The 19,684-nt window shown below is 43.3% G+C and overlaps 1 protein-coding gene across 4 annotated transcripts in view; it reads right to left on the reverse strand.

The window, feature by feature from the left end:
• The window catches only part of SEC24B (SEC24 homolog B, COPII coat complex component), a 96,019-nt gene extending 88,550 nt beyond the window's left edge, over positions 1 to 7,469 (reverse strand). For 2 of the 4 annotated variants that reach the window (XM_082728178.1, XM_082728177.1), the window contains exon 1: positions 7,294 to 7,458. In XM_082728178.1, the coding sequence (XP_082584304.1) occupies positions 7,294 to 7,420 (127 nt within the window). In that variant the 5' untranslated portion in view covers positions 7,421 to 7,458. Of the gene's footprint in view, positions 1 to 7,293 lie in introns of all 4 variants that reach the window. The other 2 variants (XM_082728176.1, XM_082728175.1) reach the window with 2 other exon arrangements.
• Positions 7,470 to 19,684: the final 12,215 nt, after the last annotated feature.

The raw sequence follows: 19,684 nt of genomic DNA on the forward strand, positions 1-19,684 counted from the left end.
TAACATTTCTTTAAAAGATTTTACTTATTTATTTGACAGAGAGAGAGAAATCACAAGTAGGCAGAGAGACAGGCAGAGAGAGAGAGGGAAGCAGGCTCCCCACTGAGCAGAGAGCCCGATGCAGGGCTTGATCCCAGGACCCTGGGATCATGACCCAAGCCAAAGGCAAAGGCTTAACCCACTGAGCCACCCAGGCGTCCCAGAAGTAACATTTTTAATATCAAGAATATTTGCTTCATTAGTCTTTTCTTGAATCACATTTCAATATTTTTAAAGTCAGATTGTTTTTTTTTTTCAGCACCTTAAAAAGAACATCAAGCTCAGCAAAGTATAAGCTCCTCTATCCTACAGAGACACATTCATACTAACCTGGAGAGGCAGAATCAGAAATAAGAACATAATTTATTCATCACTGAACTACCAAGAAATAGGTCAATATCCAGCTACTATGCATTTTAATAATCATTTTTGTTAAAGAATGCCACCAGTAAATAGTCACACAGCCCCGATCCTGCTTTCCCGTTATACCCCACAAAGCTGGGCCCTTGCCCCAGACCCGCAAGACCTCCTCGTGATCCAGCTAATTAAAAGACTAAGGCCTGGAACATTACAGGCTTACAGGATTCTGTTCTGGTGTCAAGGCTGGTATCCATTTAGTCATCAGTACACGTAGTACTGATTACTCAATATTTTGGATATAGGACCCCTGGCAATAAAGTATCAATAATGTTGCTAAAATACACATTTTTTACAAGCATAAAAAATATATGACCACCACACCCCTAGTGATTTCATTTTTATTTTTTTAAGACGATTTTATTTATTTGAGAGAGAGAGATCACAAGTAGGCAGAGAGGCAGGCAGTGAGAGAGGAGGGGGAAAGCAGGCTCCCTGCTGAGCAGACAGCCTGATGCGATGCGGGACTCCCGACCCCGGGACCCTGAGATCATGACCTGAGCCGAAGACAGAGGCTTAACCCACTGAGCCTTAACCCACTGAGCCACCCAGGTGCCCCTTAGTGATTTTAAAAAATGAGGAATTCCTGGGGTGCCTGGGTGGCTCAGTCAGTCGAGTATCTGACTCTTCATTTCAGCTCAGGTCATGATCTCAGGGTCCTGGGATGGAGCCCCACATCAGGCTCAGTGCTCAGTGGGGAGCCTGCTTGAAGATTCTCTCTCTTTCTCCCTCTGCCCTGCCCTACTTCTACGTGTTCTCTCTCTAAAATAAATCTTTTTTAAAATGAGGAATTCCAATCACATCTGGATACCCTGGATTATTCTTTTCTAATGGAAGACTAATAGCTACAAAACTAACTGTCCCAGTCACTGCTGGCAGACAGAGCCCACAGCCAGACACAGTCTATATGACCATTTGGATGAAATCTCACTGCATTAAGTCCATCAGTTTTCCTCTTTGGCTGCTTTAATAAAGAGTGTTAAGAGTAATGGGGCTGGGGCGCCTGAGTGGCTCAGTGGGTTAAGCCTCTGCCTTCCACTCAGGTCATGGCCTCACGGTCCTGGGATCAAGCCCCATATCAGGCTCTCTGCTCAGTGGGGAGCCTGCTTCCCCCTCTCTCTCTGCCTGCCTCTCTGCCTACTTGTGATCTCTCTCTCTCTCTCAAATAAATAAATAAAATCTTAAAAAAAAAAAAAAAAGAGTAACGGGACCAAAACAAAACAGATACTGGTTGAGAACCTACTACATGCCAAATACTTTGCTTTTCTCTATACAATCTTACATGATTCTTACAACAACCCTGTGAAGTAGCACTATCCTATCATCATTTTACAAATAAGGGCATGCAAGGTTATTAATATATACAGATTCAAATAGTTGGTAAGTAATGAAAAGGCCAGGCATTGCAGGTTCCAAAGCTTATTTCACAATACCTGTTTCTCAGAAATACTAGGAAAAACAAGCAAGCTACAACTTGGCCATTGGCTTAGGCGAGGCATTTTACTACTCCCTCTCGCCTCCCTACCTCATCCTGCTTTTCTTTGGCTCCTATTACAAGCAGTTCCAGCACAGAATTTTAGAAAACTTGAAACCAATTAAATCCACCTTCCCACAAGCCAGCTAGCTGAGGTAGATGGCCATTAGAGGGAACCTTCCAAGAGCAGATCTGTTGCAGGGAGGAAGGGCTGGGCAGTGGAAGAAGATAATAAAAAGACGGAAACAGTGATTAAGCCTTAAGTATAGGAAAGGATAGGGAGAGCTGGCCCTACACAGATCCTTTAAGGGGCGTCTTCAAAAACAATAGTGAATATGAAGCCAAGTTCACTTACTCAGTTGAGTGCCTACTACCTGCGGCCATTGGGAATATGATGAGGAAAACTCATATAGCCTCCACAATCTGAAGAAATTATATCCTGGTATTCTGAAGGAGATGGAATGTAGGAGACTCTCATTTGCTAAGTATCTCATTTTGCTAAGCACCAGGTACTTTAAAAATGGTTACTTATTTAATATAATTCTCTCAACAACTCTAGAAGGAAGGTATTATTATCCCCTTTAGCTCAAAGATGTTAAGTAATTACCTCTACAAAACCAGGAGCTGTATCAAAGCCATCAACCTTCTCACTAGCCCACACCTTCTGACAATTCTGAATAAAACACGATCTGCTCTCGCATGCAGGGCTGACTATGAGGATTCTCTCATTTCTAGGAAAGTCCACTGAAGACTGGCTCAAAAATGTCAGTGTCTTTAGGCTTCTAATACTTCAGGGTTTACAGATAATTAGGAAAATGAAGTTAGCTGAAATACTATAACCAGTGGCAAGGAATGGGGTTTACAAAAATTATTACAGATCTAGTCTCAGAAACTGGTGGGGGAGGGAGGGTGTGGAGTAGGAATAAGATACCACAATAACTAATGCAACACAAACAGCAATGAAGAAAAGTTAAACCCAGATAAAAGGCACTTGTTTACATAAGGAATGATTTTTAAGATTCTCGAGATATTAATCAGCTTAGAAGGAAATGCTGTATCCAGATGGTTACATTACACCATGGCAATATCTTCACCAGAGGACCTGATGCTTCTGCTAAGCTATAAAGGAAGACTAGAAACCTGAGACACAGATCCTGCTCTGAGCAAAAGGAACTTACTTCAGACACACTAGGGAGATTTTCATCCTTTTAAATTTTGCATGTGCTCTCAAAGCTGAAGGGTTTCCTATAACTGACCAGATAGTACTGCTGAGCAAAAGGTATGTTTATATCTTCCATAATGGATCCCAGTAATTCCCATTACTAACTCATCTTTCTCACATGATCGGCTATAGAAATGGTAAAACTGCCAGTAGTATCATTCCTGGAAAAGGCATATGGAAATAAGAAAACACGTTTTCATTTGAAAACGAGCACCATTTGCTTCTTAAATAGAATGAAGCCATAGTGGTTTACTGTTAAATCTGAGTGCCCCCCCCCCAAAAGCTTTTAAACTATCTCTTTCAGGGGCACCTGGGCGGCTCAGTCGGTTAAGTCTCTGCTTTTGGCTCAGGTTGTGATCCCAGGGCCCTGGGATTGAGTCCCGCATCGGGCGCTCTGCTTGGTGGGAGGACTGCTTCTCCCTCTCTCAATCCCCCTGCCGGTGTTCCCTCTCTTGCTGCCTAATAAATAAACAAACCCTTTAAAATAAATACATAAATAAATAAACTAATTATAACATCTCTTTTAAGTCAACTGGGAGAAATTTTGGAATTACACCATCATATTACCAGGATATTATTTCACCCAATCTTCCCTTCTTTGAGGACTGGGCTTTGGAGAGACTCTCAAAAGGTGGAGTAAAATCTGAAGAATATTCAATTAACACTTCATATGGAAGTACAAATAATTCTAAAAGCCCATAACCTGCTCAGTGAAAAACTGAAGTATAGAAATACAAGTATACAAAAGGAAGTTTAAGACAAGTACATCACAGGCTCAAGTCAAACTGTATCTTCAAATGAGTGGGGGGGAAAGCATGTGAGCAGTTAAAACTAGAAAACAAAAGTGATAATGAAGTCTCAGTTTTCTGCCTATTCCCTACCCTTGCAAAGGTCAAAGTCTCTAAAGAGACTTTCTATAGTCTCTTAATAGAAAGAGAACTGGAGGAATTAGGAAGACTGAATTGGACTTGATGTAACAAATGTTTAATGAATACCTGAATATACAGCAGTGACAAGAGCAACAAAAACTGCAACCCTCACAAAGTTTACACAGGAAATGGTGAAAAACATACCCACCTAACCTTTCTGGATCTTGGTTTCATCTACAAAACTGGACATCTACAAAAGTGGACCAGGTGTTTTTCAGATTGCACTCCAAGAACACCTGAACCCCTACCTCTATTTTAACTGTAGCAGGTTCACTTTTTTCGGATTTCTCCATCAGTGCTCTAGCCACTACTTTCTTTGAAAAAGCAAATCTGATTTTTAAAATGTTGGATAACCATTAAAATAAGTGATCACTAGACACCATTTCAGTTTAACAATTCTGTCTTCTGTAATGTTTCATATGCACACTTCTGACCTGTTTCTTTTCACCATGTCTAGAATTCCATGAAGACACATTAAAAGGCAAACTGTTTCATGTAGGCCTAAAGAATAAACCAAAACCCCGAAGGATTGCTTAATCTTTATCTATAAATGCCAATACAATGCAGCAAAAATTTTTTTTCTAAGATTAGCAAAAAACAAAAAACAAAAAACAACCACAAACCCAAACACTAGATTTGACCTTGTTACTTCTCAACTTAAGCTACTACCTTCCACAAAACAACAAAAAAATTGACCCTAGTTCTTTATCTTTTTTAAATTGAGATATAACTGACATAGGCTCTATTAGTTTCCAGTATGCAACACGATTCAATATTTGTATAAATTACAAAAATGATCATAGAATAAGTGTGGTTAACGTCTGTCACCATACATAATTACAGATTTTTTTTTTCTTGTGATGAGAACTGGTAAAATTTACTCTCTTGGCCTATGAAGGAAATGGAATGTAGGAGGAATTTAATTTCCAAATTCCATGACAATGACATTTAAGGCTTTTCTGCAACCTGACCCCTTTTTAAGTATTCCTTTTAGCTTCAATGCCTTGGGTTCTCCCTATTACCCAGGACACTTCTTGCCGCTTGACAGCTTAGTTTCTAAACATGCCATGCACTTTCACAATTAGAGACTAGTTCACGCTGTAACCTCTGCCTCAAGACAGTCTTGCCCTCTTATTCCTACCCTTCAAATCCATCAAGGTCAGAATCAACTTGAATGTCAACAAAATAAAGGTGAATTTAGGATACAGGCAGGGATTCTGATTTCTACTAGGCTAATATTAAATACCCAACTGGTAAATACCAACAAATGCTGAAATGAATTATGTTAAAGTAATGATTACAAACAGTAGAAACTAAGCATCATCTATATTTGGCTTCTAATGTTCTTAACAGATTTAATATCCTCATTACAATAGATATCCTGGGCCTTCACAAAATTTGTAAGGCTAAGAGTCATATTTGCCACTTTTAAAAAATCATTCACAGGGCACCTGGGTGGCTCAGTGAGATAAAGCCTCTGCCTTGGGCTCAGGTCATGATCCCAGGATCCTGGGATCCAGCCCCACATCAGGCTCTCTCTGCTCTGCGGAGAGCCTGCTTCCTCCTCTATTTCTCTGCCTGCCTCTCTGCCTACTTGTGATCTCTGTTAAATAAATAAAATCTTAAAAAAGAATCATTCACTAACAAAATAATGCATACCCAGAAAATCAAGAAAAGACAATCCTTGGATCACTGTTAAACATGGGTTTACAATACTCCAAAAGACTTGCAATCTCTCCTTAAAAAAACATGTGCTAGTTCCTTTACACAGAAGACCGTTTAAAAGGAAAAACAACAATTTATATCAAGTTGACAAGGACAAACACTGCTCAGAAATATCTTTATGAATGTTCAGGACAGGAACACAAAATCTACTACACTGTTCACTCTACACCCTCGTAAACAATGACCACTAGAAGTAAAGCATGTAATATTGACAAGTATGGCTGATCCAAAGGATAGCCGGCCCAAGACATCACTTTTATGGGGGGAAAAAAAAATACAACCTCTGATACTCAGGATAAACGGTATTCATGTTTGAAAAGCGTCAGCTGAAAAACCACATAGTGGCTGAACTGATTTATATAGTCCAGTGAATTTCCATTAACAATTTGGACAAAACAGGTCAGTCTAACAACTGTTTGAAAAGTACTAGTGTCGTTTTGTTCTCTTACAAAAACAGGGCCTTTTTCATGACTTTCGAGGGTTCTCACCTAAAATACTATCAAGTTTATAACGTGAGGTCCCCCTTCGCCGGCACCACCCACTAACATTCAGATCCCAATGATCAGGGAATAAATATCCTAGAAACGATCGTTTTTCACTTGAATCTCCCGCATACTAAAAATGCTACGACTTTAGCATGAACGCGGCTTTCAAGTCGCACTGGCTGCTGCCTGTGTGAAGGCCTTGGAAGCTTCCCTCCAAGCGGGGCCAACTCTAGCATGCTGTCGTCTTTCTGAAAGTGGAGCTGGCGGACCCCCCCCCCCAATCTAAAGGTGTTCGTTTAAATCCGTCTGACACCTGCTCCCTTTCCGACACCACAAGCCGACTCCGAACGCCAGAGCGGCAGCCGCAGCAGCAATGACAGAGCCTGCGGCCGAACTGGGTCAGGATTACGGTTACACTTGTGTGGCATATTTACACCCTTTTGTCTACAAACTTGAGCGCTAACTTAAGTTCCCTTCAAGGCAACGTGCTCGCTGGGCCGCAGAAATCAAAGCAATTTTCCTGAGACGGGGAAGGGCACAATCCGTGCAGCTCGCGGGCTACACCAGGCTTCCCCGGACCGCGCACTCCGCGGCCTCGGCTTTTCGCCGGCGAAAGGGTCGTTCGGGGCAACTCGCCGGCGCTCAGGCCGGGTTACGAGGGTTTTTTAAAGCGGACCTGGGCCCCTCCTTGTCCACCTCCCCTACTAACCCCGGACGCCTTCGGGCCTAGGGTCACATTACGTAAACAGCCCCGGCCCCAGCTCTCCCGGGTCGGCCCCCGCCCCCGCGCCAGGGCGCCCGTCCCCTCCCCCCGCGCCCCGCACCCCGCGCCCCCCGCCACGGTCCGCCCCCAGCTTGGCCTGGTCCGCAGCTGCCCACACCTTCGCCCCCATCCCCGGCATCCCCCGCCCCATCACCCCTCTGGGCCCGGCCCGGTGTGTCCTGAGCGGCCGCGCAGGCTGCCCCGCCGGCGCTAGGCCCCGCTGGGGCGGGCCGCCTCACCGTTCTGCTGGTGCGGCGCCGGGCCCGGGCCTGCGGGCGTGGCGGCTCCTGAGGCTGTGGCTCCGCCAAGCTTGGGCGAGATCCGGGCGCTGGCGGCCGGATGAGGGGACTCGGCGGGGGCCGACATGACGGCGCGGCTGGCGGCGGCGGCTCCGCTTCGGGGAGGTGGGCGGAGGGAAGGGAAGGCGGGGCCGGAGAGGCGAAAGGAAGAGGAAGGAACGCGCCCCGCGTCACCGAGGGAGTCGCCCGGGACCGCGGCCGGGCGTGCCGGCGCTGCACCGCGGAGCCAAGCTGGGCCGCCGCGAGTGCCGCGATCCTGGCCTCTGGCCCCTGACGCCTGGCCAGTCCCGCCCGGCGGTGCTGCGCGCTCCCAACGCTGAGTGCGAGGTTCCAGCCTCGGGTCGGTCCCCGCACCGCGGGCCTCGGGCCGCCGCTGCAACGCCCCCTGCCGGCGGAAGCCCGGCGCTCTCAGGCCCAAGGTGGAGCGGCGAGGCCGCGGCCTCACTGCCAACTTGGCGACAAGGGCTCCGGCCTCGGCGTAGCCAGGGTCGCTGTGAGGCGGGAGGGATGGACCCCGGTAGGAGAAGGAAACCTGGGCCGGCTCCCACCGGTGCGGAGGCTGGGCGCGCGGCGAGCCTGGCGCGACGTTGCTGGGAGGGGGATCCGAGAGCCGCGGGGTGACATCCGGAGCCCGGGGGCCACGCTGCACCGGACTGACCCCACCCACCCGTCCTCCCTTCCCCCGAAAGAGAACCCTGGATTCGGTTTTGGTTTTTAATCCTGAATTCACCCCCCTTACTTTTAACTAAAGGAAATAGGAGTCCCTGAATTCCCAGGGAATTCTAACCCTCGGCAGAGGAGAAGGAAACATTTCTCTTTGATAAGCACAAGAATCGAAATAATATTCTAAACTTTTCCCGCCGAGTTAAACCTGGGGAAAAGGGAAGGAGAAAACAGTAAGAGAAACTGGAGGACAAGCTTTATCTTTATGATTTTGGCCAAGGGTAGCTTCATTCTTTTGATGTTTAGGAAAGAAGCTCCAGCATCCGAAGCAAAAATTCCGTTTGCTTCCTCTACATTGAAATTTTTGAATCCCTGACCTGTCCCAGCGTGCTAACAGGCAAGCAAGTCTTGGACTACATTAGCCAAGTCGTCTCGCCATCTTGGAATTCTGAGTATGCTACCATCACTCTGTATTCGAAATGAAATTGCTCAGAAACATCATTGAACTCGAAATGGGATCTAGCAAGATATTTCTGGAGTGATAAGTCTAATTTACTGAGTTAATTATGGAGATCGTGTAGTGTGTTCCGAAATAATGCAAAGCTTGCCTCTCCTCATTGCCATAAATTAGTGGTACTTGGTGCTTTAATGACCCAAATGGACTACAAATAGGATTTCAGTGGTTGGGTTTGTACTTTTGGGTTTTAAGATTTTCAAAGATATATCACACTCCACTGAGACAAAAGGGGGAAGCTGTTTTCCAACACTTTTCCAGGAGTTTTTTGAAAAAAGGTTCAGAAGAAAAACTCCTGGATAAGGGCTACCATTATGAGGGTAAGGGAATAACGAGGCAATTGGTATTGGGCTCCTGAATGTATTTCCTGGGTATAGGAATCCCATTTTCATCACAGGTATATGGAATGAAGGTGAGCCCTGTTACTTTAGGGGTGACTCCTAACGAGGTGGGCTGGGACCATATGTTTCCGCAGATCTTCCCCACAGTCTTTACAACCTAAATTGCTTCCACTTTGTCCACTAATTCACTGTAGTTTTTTCTAGTATGGCTATAAGAATCTTTTGCATGTCAGATCCTACAACCTTTTAAAAAATGTTATTTCACTCCATTACTTTAAGTTCCATGACTGCCATCAATGGAGAAAAAGTAGGGAAAAGAGGAAGGATTGAATGAATACTTAACCATGTACCAGGCACTGTACTAGTCACTTGAACATTTCGTCCTCACAATAACTCTACAGGATATTTTTCTTATCCCCACTTTACCAGAAGAAACTAAGGCTTAATAGAGTTCAAGTCATTTTTTTTTTTTTAAGATTTTATTTATTTATTTGTCAGAGAGAGAGAGAGAGAGAGCAAGAGCAAGCACAGGCAGAGTGGAAGGCAGAGTCAGAGGGAGAAGCAGGCTCCCTTCGGAGCAAGGAGCCCGATATGGGACTCCATCCCAGGACTCTGGGATCATGACCTGAGCCGAAGGCAGCTGCTTAACCAACTGAGCCACCCAGGCGTCCCTAGAGTTCAAGTCATCTTAGTAAAAATCATGAACCAGTAGCAGAACCAGAGACCAAACCAAGGTCTATTTAGCTCCACAATCTTTGTTCTTTCACTACAAATTCTGCTGGGTTCCTTTACATTTTTCTTCATAAAGCTATGCTAATTATGATGTACTATTTTGCTTGTCAAAGGATTTTCAGTTTTACATATTTAAAATTTGTTCCAGTATTCTTTAGAATGGTGGATCTCAAAATGTTTGAAATGCAAATTATTAGGTCCCACCCAGGACCTACTGAACTCTGGACAGGGCACCCAACAGCAGTCTCTCCTGGTGATTCTGACACACAGGAGAACAGGAGAAACACTGCTTTTGAACAGCAAAGTTAAGCTGAATTGGTTCGTTGTTTTATTTAACATTAGGAGGTGATGCTCTTTTTCTTCAAGACATCTCTTCAAATTTTTTTTAAAGCAGTCATTAAAAGTCATAGTTTTTAGATGTGCGAATACACATCTAAATACAGAAATGCCAAATGTGGTAGGGCCTGTGTCAGTTCTGAAATGATGGGCAGTTTGGAGGCAAATGCTGACTCCAAGTCTGTGTTCAGTGGGAAAGTGCTATAATTGAAATTAAGCCCTTCTGCAGGTACAGGAGGGACGTTTTTGCCGAGTGTGAAGTTCTGACACACGCACCACTATTTGTCACCCCTAATTTGGGAGTCCTATTCTCTATAACAGAAGGTGCAAGAGATTTCACAACTAAAGACCAGTGTGTATCTCAGAAGATGATAGTCCAGTTCTTTCTGTATCTTCGTCAGACAGTTTTTGTTTGTTTGTTTTTTTAATTCTCTAGTTTTTAAATCCTGTTTGACCTGTTTGACTTTGTGGAATACCTTTTCTCTCTTATTTATTTATTATTATTATTTTTTAAAGATTTTATTTATTTGACAGAGAGCAAGATCACAAGTAGGCAGAGAGGCAGGCAGAAAGAGAAGACGAAGCAGGCTCCCCACTGAGGAGAGAGCCCGACTCGATCCCAGAACCCCGAGATCATGACCTGAGCCGAAGGCAGACGCTTAACCCACTGAGCCACCCAGGCGCCCCCACCTTCTCTCTTTTAGAAGCTTTCCTTATTAGGTGTCCCTTCCCCCAATATGAAAAATTATTTTCTTCTTTCTCTTCCTCTATCTGGTATATTTACACATTTAGTGCATTTTTAGTAGGCCCACACTTTGAGTAGCAAGGTTATATCTGAACATCAAAGACATAGCTAAGATCCTAAAAAGAAAAAAGAAATGGGATTATTAGGCAAATAGTTATCACATAACCTGTGCACAAAAGTACATGCAGGAAATTCTCTCAGGTTCTTACTTAGAATATTTGGCTATTATTTTAGATCTACAGTACTGTAATTTCTATACTTCTCCAGCCCATAGCAAGTTAGAAACAATGAATCACAAGGCTAGGGAAAGAGCTGTTATTGATACAGACACATTGAGAGCAACAATTGCTATTGGCAAAATAAATATAGGAAAGACAAAAAAATTGGTAAAATGGAAGAACTGAAAATGCACAGCAGTCTGAAGCAATTAGTTAAATTGAACAACCGTATATATTCCACTGGGAATATGATAAACTTGGCCCACAAGTCTGCCATCTGAGAATTTCTAACCTGCTATTCTGAAGGAAATTGAATGAATGGAATTCTCATTTACTGAGCACCTACTATATAACTTGGAATCTCTTTAGAATAACTGTCTCTCTACACATACACACACACAGAGATATACAGCAGCAAGGATATACAACCTATTTTAGAACACTTAGAAATTCTTACATATGATTAGGCTAGGTTCCTAAAGCACCGTTCTTTTTTTTTTTTTTTTTTAAGATTTTATTTATTTATTTGATAGAGAAACAGTGAGAGAGAGCATGAGCAAGGAGAAGGTCAGAGAGTGAAGCAGACTCCCCATGGAGCTGGGAGCCCGATGTGGGACTCGATCCCGGGACTCCGGGATCATGACCTGAGCCGAAGGCAGTCGTCCAACCAACTGAGCCACCCAGGCGTCCCAAGCACCGTTCTTTTTAAGCCCCAATATTTGCAAGTCCTGAGTAAGTAGAAAGGTTTACCTCCTGGGCCATATATGCATGTCCACCTGAAGGAGCAGGAGGCTGGCTGAGGACAAAGCAAAAGCTGGCGCCTTGCACCCCCCCCACCCCCGTTCACCCACTCCCCTTCATATGTGTAGCATTCCTCAGGCACCCCTGACTGCCATAAAATGATAAATAGTTAACTTGCAGAGATCACAGTCCTGCAAGGTAGGAGTCTCCCTTGGTTCGCAAATGTCCTTGAGATTTACAACAAAGAAGTTACCTTATCAATAGCCCTAATGTCACCCTCCCCTCCATGAAAACAGAAGGAGGCGGAGGTAGAAGAAAAAGTAAATAAAGTTCAATTTCTTCTAAACCTAAATCTCATTAACAAGGATGCTTGATAGCAGGAATGTAACATTCCACCAGGAGACTCCCAATTGTCTTTACTTGATAGTAACTAGGCCTTCAATATCCTGATAGTGCTTTCCCCCCCCCACCCCACCCCACCCCCCCCCCCCCCCCCCCCGCATGCGTGGGCTAACCGGCCAGTTCTGCTTCTGTCAGATTGCTTTGTCTGCTTTCGAGCGGGGTCCCCTGACCCAATCCACTGACGCCAAGTATGCCTGTTCAAACAATCAATCAATCAGCTCAGGCCCACCCAAAACTTGTTTGTATCTGTCTATAAAAACCCTGCACCAACCCAGCTCTGGACCTCTCGGCGTCCAGGTTCGAACCTGCAATAAATGACCCTTGCTGATTGGCTTTGACTCACGTCTCTGGTGGTCTTTTAAGGTGGGGGTAATATTCAATTGGCATTTCACACCAAACAGAAAGTTGAGTCACCTCTTTGAAGTTTTAGGAGCAAGCTTACTCTTCTCTTTTTTTTTGCCTGTAGCAAACGATAAGTGGTGCCTCTCAAACTTCAGTGTGTATATGAATCACTTTGAGAATCTTGTTAAAAGGCAGTTTCTGATTTGGTGGATTTGGGTATATCATGAGATTCTGCATTTCTTTCTTCTTTCTTTTTTAAAGATTGTGTTTATTTTACTTTATTTTAAAATATTTAATTAATTTATTTATTTGACACATAGAGAGAGATCACAAGTAGGCAGAGAGGCAGGCAGAGAGATAGGGGGAAGCAGGCTCCCCGCTGAGCAGAGAGCCCAATGTGGGGCTTGATGCCAGACCCTGGGATCATTACCTGAGCTGATGGCAGAGGCTTTAACCCACTGAGCCACCCAGGTGCCCCTAAAGATTGTATTTATTTATTTGACACAGAGGGATAGCGAGTGAGAAAGAGAGAACGCACGTGCGCAAGCACAAGCAGAGGGAGCGGAAGGCAGGTAAGAGAGAGAAGGAGGCTCCCCGCTGAGCCTGATGTAGGACTGATCCCAGGTCTCTGAGATCACAACCAGAGCAGAAGGTAGATGCTCAGCCTAACTGACTGAGCCCCGATATTCTACATTTCTAATGAGCTCCCAGGTGATGCTGATGCTGCTGGTTCTGGCATTTCCATAGCATTCTACAGCAGCAGTACTTTCTTAGACCTTTAAGATACCAAACCAGCTCCTAATGGGTTAATGGCCATAGGATGTTGATACTGATCACCTTGCCACATATTCAGCAGTGTTTCCATTTTGGCATTTACCTTTCCTCTTGCTGATCATTGTCTGTAATAGAAAAAATGGTGTATTACCTCAGGCTGCCACAACAAGATACTACAGACTGGGTGACTTAACAGAAATTTATTTTCTCACAGCTCTAGAGGCTGAAAATCCAAGTTCAGGATGTCAGCTTGGTAAAGCTCTGGTGAGTGCTCTCTTCTGGACTTGCAGAACTTGGCCTTCTCATTATGTCCTCATATGACGGAGAGACATACTTCTCTGGTATCTCTTTGTGTAAGGACACAGGTTCTATCAAATCAGATCTCCATCCTTATGATCTCATTTAACCTTAAATCACTTCCTTAAAGATCTAGCTCCACTACAGTCACGTGGGGTTTAATGCTTCAACATATGAATTTGAAGTGGGGGCACAATTCAGTCCATAACAATGGCATGATTCACTCTTTGTCCTGCAAATTCACTGTGTACTTAATTATTATGAATTTCCATTCCTAAATCCCTTTATCTTCAAAGCCTTACTCTGAATACCTTCAAAATTCTCACTGCTCTCGGGACACCTGGGTGGCTCAGTTTGTTAAGCAACTGCCTTCGGCTCAGGGCATGATCCTGGAGTCCCAGGATCAAGTCCCACATCGGGCCCTCTGCTCATCAGGGAGCTGGCTTCTCCCTCTGCCCCTCACCCCTTTCATGCTCTCTCTCTCTCTCTCTCTCTCAAATAAATAAAATCTTAAAAAAAAAAAATTCTCACTGAGACATGGGATTCATATTTATAAAATACACTTTAAAAATGTAAACTCAGGGGCACCCAGATGGCTCAGCCGGTGAAGCGTCTGCCTTCGGCTCAGGTCATGAACTCAGGTTCCTGGCATCAAGCCCTGCGTCAGGCTCTAAGATCAGCAGGGAGTCTGCTCTCTCTCCCTCTCCCTCTCTTCTCTCTCTTTCAAATAAATAACTGAAATCTTAAAAAAAAAAAAAAGTAAACTCATTATAGGTTCCAAACTGATAAGAAGATGACCCAGATCAGAACTTCCCAACTGAAGCAGCTAGGGCACACTGTGGCCCACAGTGCATTGAGAGATGCGGGAAATACCCATCCTTCTCAAACAGTGGGACAACTCAGGGAGCCTATGGGTGATCCCCAGCCTAGTTTCCTTCCCTGCAACATCCTTGTGTGTTTACCCCTCAGAAACTCCCTTATTTTCTGGGTGGCAGAGACCATGAAGGGGCTGGGAAGGGCTACCCGCCACTAAAATTACTGAGCGCAATCTTTAGTGCCATCTGCTGGAAGCATGCAAAATTGACAAACTTGCTCCAGAAGATAAATTTTTATTTATGAAGCTACATAAGTTAAAACATCCTAAGAAGGGGTGTTTCTACATTACAGATCTAGTTCATTTTTTTTTTTTACTAGGTGGAAAGGATAAGATTCAATTACATAAAAAGGCCAATTATGTGAAACAATTGTCTTCAAAACATCCCAGATTAAATATGTCAAACGTACTAATTCAGTTAGGACACACTTTTAAAAAATCATTACAATGACAAGGTTTTTAAGAAATGATATATAGAGGTGGCTGAGTGGCTCAGTTGGTTAAGCGTCTGGCTCGTGAGTTCAGCGCAGGTCATGATCTCATGGGTCATGGGATCAGGCCCAAGTCAGGCTCTGAGCTCAAGGTGGGAGGGTGGGGAGGTCAGCCTGAGATTCTCTTTCTTTCTCTCCTTTTGCCCCTCTCCCCACTCATGCATGCTCTCTCAAGTTAATGAATAAATCTTAAAAAAAAAAAAAAAAAAAAAAAGTTTGGGGAACCTGGGTGGCTCAGTTGGCTAAGCAACTGCCTTTGGCTCAGGTCATGATCCTGTAGTCCCAGGATCAAGTTTCGCATCAGGCTCCCTGCTCAGCAGAGAGTCTGCTTCTCCCTCTGACACTCCACTTCTTCTTCTTCTCTCTCTCTCTCAAATAAAAAATCTTGAAAAAAAAAAAAAAGATTGACATATAAAAATGTGCAAGAATTTGTGGGTGGAGGGGTGGACTAGAGAAGATGAGTCTAACTTCCTAAAATATTAGAAAGATTTCTTCTAAAGAGTGGTTAAGTCTATTGGTTCAGGTGTCAGAACAGGACAAATGAGCTGAATTTTGATCATGAGCTACATTTAATCTGGGATTCTGGGAATTCTGGAAAAGGAAGCCCCATAGTGGGAGAGAAGTTCAACTATACATTCTCCACACTTGCTCTCCATTCCAGCTTCCATAACTTGTCATTCTGTTTGACACATGGATTTCATTTAGTTTGATATTTTCAATAATTACAAAAATGCTTATTAATATCCTTACAGTCTTTAAAAGCATATCCAACTAAAATGCCAACAAAATTTGAATCTCTGTTGTGGACTGAATTCTGTTCCCCTGTAACTTGTATGTCAGAAAGCAAGAATTCCTGTCCCCTCCAAAAGTCCTAGAGGGACTAAAAATCAGATTGACATGAAGCAAATTGAAAGAAGAAAATCAAATGTAAGAGCATATGTACAAGGAGTCCACATAGACATGGAAATTCCAGAGACCAGCAAAATGAGGTATATATGTCATTCTGGACTAAGAAGGGGGAAGGGATTTGGGACCTCAGAGGAAAGGAATGTAATTCCAGGAAGATAAGAAGATTAGATGTTTGGTGATTAGATGTTTGGTAATTAGATGTTTGCCCTGCCGGGTAGATGGGTCACACAGATAAATTTTATCTTTGCTAATACCCTTATTCTGGAAAGATTCTCTAACTTAGATTCTTCTACGTAGTTCAGGGAAGGGCAAAAGTTTCTCCTGGGTGCACAGGTTCTCAAAATAATCTGCATGCCAAAGAGATACGTTCTCAAGGGGCCTGACGGACCCCTCCTCAAGTCCTAACCACTAATAACTCAGAATGTGACTGTATTTGAAGATAGACCCTTGAAAGAGGTAATTAAGGTAAAATGAGGTCATATGGGTTGGCCCTAATCGATGTGACTGGTGTCTTTGTAAGAAGAGATGAGGACGCAGATATTTGTGCACAGAGGAAAGACCATGTGAGGACAGAGCAAGCAGGCCACCATTTATCTGCCACCATTTATCTACTTGGTGAAAAGTAGAAATCACGTAGAACCCTATTCACATGGCTGTGTAATACACTAAAACAAGTCCTTATCACATTCTAGCTTATTTGGTTGGTATTATGGGGCTTGAGCTACAAGAAAGTTGGTATGGGAGAGGGTTATTTTAAACAGAAATTTCTCCCATGAGATTTTCTTCTTTGAAATATAACAACATGGGTAATGTTATTCCCCAGAAATTCTCTGAGAACATTTCTTTTGAGAAAAAACATTCAGGAAGAGAGAACGATACATTCTAAGGGATCCTACATACTTCTCACTCCTCAGTAGAAAGCAAACCTGTTGAATCCTTGATCTTGGACTTCAAACCTTCAGAGTATGAGAAAAGGAAAATTTTTTAAAAAATTTATTTATTTATTTGAGAGAGCGAGAGCGAGAGAGTGCACGTGCACAAGGAGGAGGAGCAAAGGGAGAGGGAGAAAGAATCTCAAGCAGACTCTGACCTGAGAGTAGAGCCTGACACAGGTCTCCATCTCACCACCTTGAGATCACCACCCGAACCCAAACCAAGAGTTGGATGCCCCACCGACCCTACCCAGGTGCCCCAAGAAATGTCTATTGTTTAAGCCCCCCAGGCTGTGGTATTTTGTTAAGGTATTCCTGGCAAGCTAATATGGTATTCTTCCCATGGGGTCTTTCTGCTGTGTTTTGTTCAAGGATTGAAGTAGATTTTCTTTATTTTCTTGGCTCACACTTTGTTTCGAAAAGGTTTTTTTTCTTATTACAACTTTCCACTTCACTGGTGAAAAGTAGAAATCACGTAGAACCCTATTCACAGTGGCTGTGTAATACACTAAAACAAGTCCTTATCACATTCTAGCTTATTTGGTTGGTATTATGGGGCTTGAGCTACAAGAAAGTTGGTATGGGAGAGGGTTATTTTAAACAGAAATTTCTCCCATGAGATTTTCTTCTTTGAAATATAACAACATGGGTAATGTTATTCCCCAGAAATTCTCTGAGAACATTTCTTTTGAGAAAAAACATTCAGGAAGAGAGAACGATACATTCTAAGGGATCCTACATACTTCTCACAAGGAGAGAACGGAGAGGCCTCTAGCTGTCCTTGTTTGTGGCTGGTGCCCGCTGCATGCGACTGATGGCTGCTCACTTTTATACCACGTGTGAAGAAGGGAGTGAGCAAAGTACAAGCAATACTGAGAGAACAACACGGAGGGACTGAGGGATTGAAAAAGGAGGAGATTTTTTTTTTTTTTTTAATTTTTATTTGTCAGAGAGAGAGCGAGCGAGAGCAAGCACAGGCAGACAGAGTGGAAGGCAGAGTCAGAGGGAGAAGCAGGCTCCCCAAGGAGCAAGGAGCCTGATGCGGGACTCGATCCCAGGACGCTGGGATCATGACCTCAGCCGAAGGCAGCTGCTTAACCAACTGAGCCACCCAGGCGTCCCGAAAAAGGAGGAGATTTTAACTGTCACGAATAGTGAGGAATGGTACATAGAAGTGTTGTAGGTAGCTTTACTTTCTATTTTTTTTTCTGTGAAAGATTTCTGTGTTACAACTTTAAGAGAACCTACTGAAGATCTTTTTTATTTATCAAAATTAGTCTTATTATCCTTGAATAAGACTCCCCATCGAAACTGGATGGACGGTGCCCCATCGTAGACTGCACAGTCTTCATCTAAAAGCCGTCTCTAAGGCCTAGCTGTTCTTATTTCCTGGATCTGGGAGATTTCTGATACATGAGTGAAGTGGGGCATTTCCTGCCTACTTTCTAAGACAAAGAGTTCTTATTTTGTTCTCCATGGAACTCTAGTAGAGGTGTAGAAGTTGTAGAGCTGAAATCAGGTCATATAATCCACTGGCTTTCTCTAGAACCAAGGCAGAATAAGTCATTGGGTCTGATATCTGTTAGTTTTCCCCCTAGCTGAAGTTTGGAAAATATGTGCTTTGAGACACACTCTGGGCTTAGGTAACGTATCTTCTCTATGTGTGTGTGTGTGGGGGGGGGGGTATGTATTATGTTGATATTGTAATCAGCCAACCAAGATAAAGTAGCAAAAAATTGTAATGGCTGCAAATACATGCGTTCTTCATAGATACAAAATGTAGTCATTTTGATAGTTAATCTGCACATATGTAAACAAAAGGCATATTCATAATTTTGTCTCATGATCATTAGGCATAAATGATAAGAACTGTATACAAATCACTACGGTTAGTAAACAACATGTACACTTTCAAATTAAGGGAAAAGTTGGTGATAAAAATAAAATTCTTGGGTGCCTGCGTGGCTCAGTGGTTTAAGCCTCTGCCTTTGGCTCAGGTCATGATCTCAGGGCCCTGGCATCAAGTCCCGCATTGGGCTGTCTGCTCAGTGGGAAGCCTGCTTCCCACTCTCTCTCTGCCTACTTGTGATCTCTGTGTGTCAAATAAATAAATAAAATCTTTATTGCCATTTGGGGGCACCTACTATTGTTTTAGGTATGCTAGTATATTAATTCCACAAAATAGTAGACATTCAAAAAATAATTCTATTTGGACACCATGTGTGGCTCAGTCAGTTAAGTGTCTGCTTTCCGCTCAGGTCATGATCCCAAGGTCCAGGGATTCAGTCCAGCATTGGGCTCCTCGCTTCATGGGGAGCCTGGTCCTCCCCCTGCCTGCTGCTCCTCCTGCTTGTGCGCGCGTCTGCACGCGCACTCGCGTGCTCTCTCTCTCTCTCTCTCTCTGACAAATAAATAAATAAATACATCTTTTAAAAATAATAATTCTATAAACAAGAAATCTGAAACTCGAGGAGATTAAGAAACTTACCCCAAGATCACATTTATCTCAATAATTCAGTGAATGGGATAGGAAATGGGGGAAGCCACAAAGAAAGGAGAGAGCGCTGCCTGCAAGACTCCAGAATCCAGGTACAGAGGTAGTTGATCCTGTCTCCAGGAGCTAATGATATGGTCCATTATGAAGATTTTCTCTTCTATGCTATAGCTGAGTATAAAAAAGTATAAGAGATTTCAAGCATATTGAGGAACACCACTTTTGATTCCTCCCCACCCAAGAAGTTACAATAAGGAGATTACTGAGAACTTAAAAAAAAAAATGTTAGCAAACTTTACCTAGTTAGCTCACTAAAACATTGTCGTTAACAAATCTTTCTAAATTTTTAAAAATTGGGCTTTTTAAGAAGCTCAATATTTGAGGCTGTAAGATGCAATAAGCCCTCTTCTATTTAACAATTAAATTTAAAAACAAATTAGAAAGTTCTACCTCTCCCTTTGGGTTTACCTCATTTTTCTCCTGCTTTGTGGTATAACGTGTCCGTGGGTTTCCAACGCCATCTGGT

This window comes from Mustela nivalis (genome assembly GCF_964662115.1).
Source record: "Mustela nivalis genome assembly, chromosome: 4".
In the NCBI taxonomy this organism is placed as follows: domain Eukaryota; kingdom Metazoa; phylum Chordata; class Mammalia; order Carnivora; family Mustelidae; genus Mustela; species Mustela nivalis.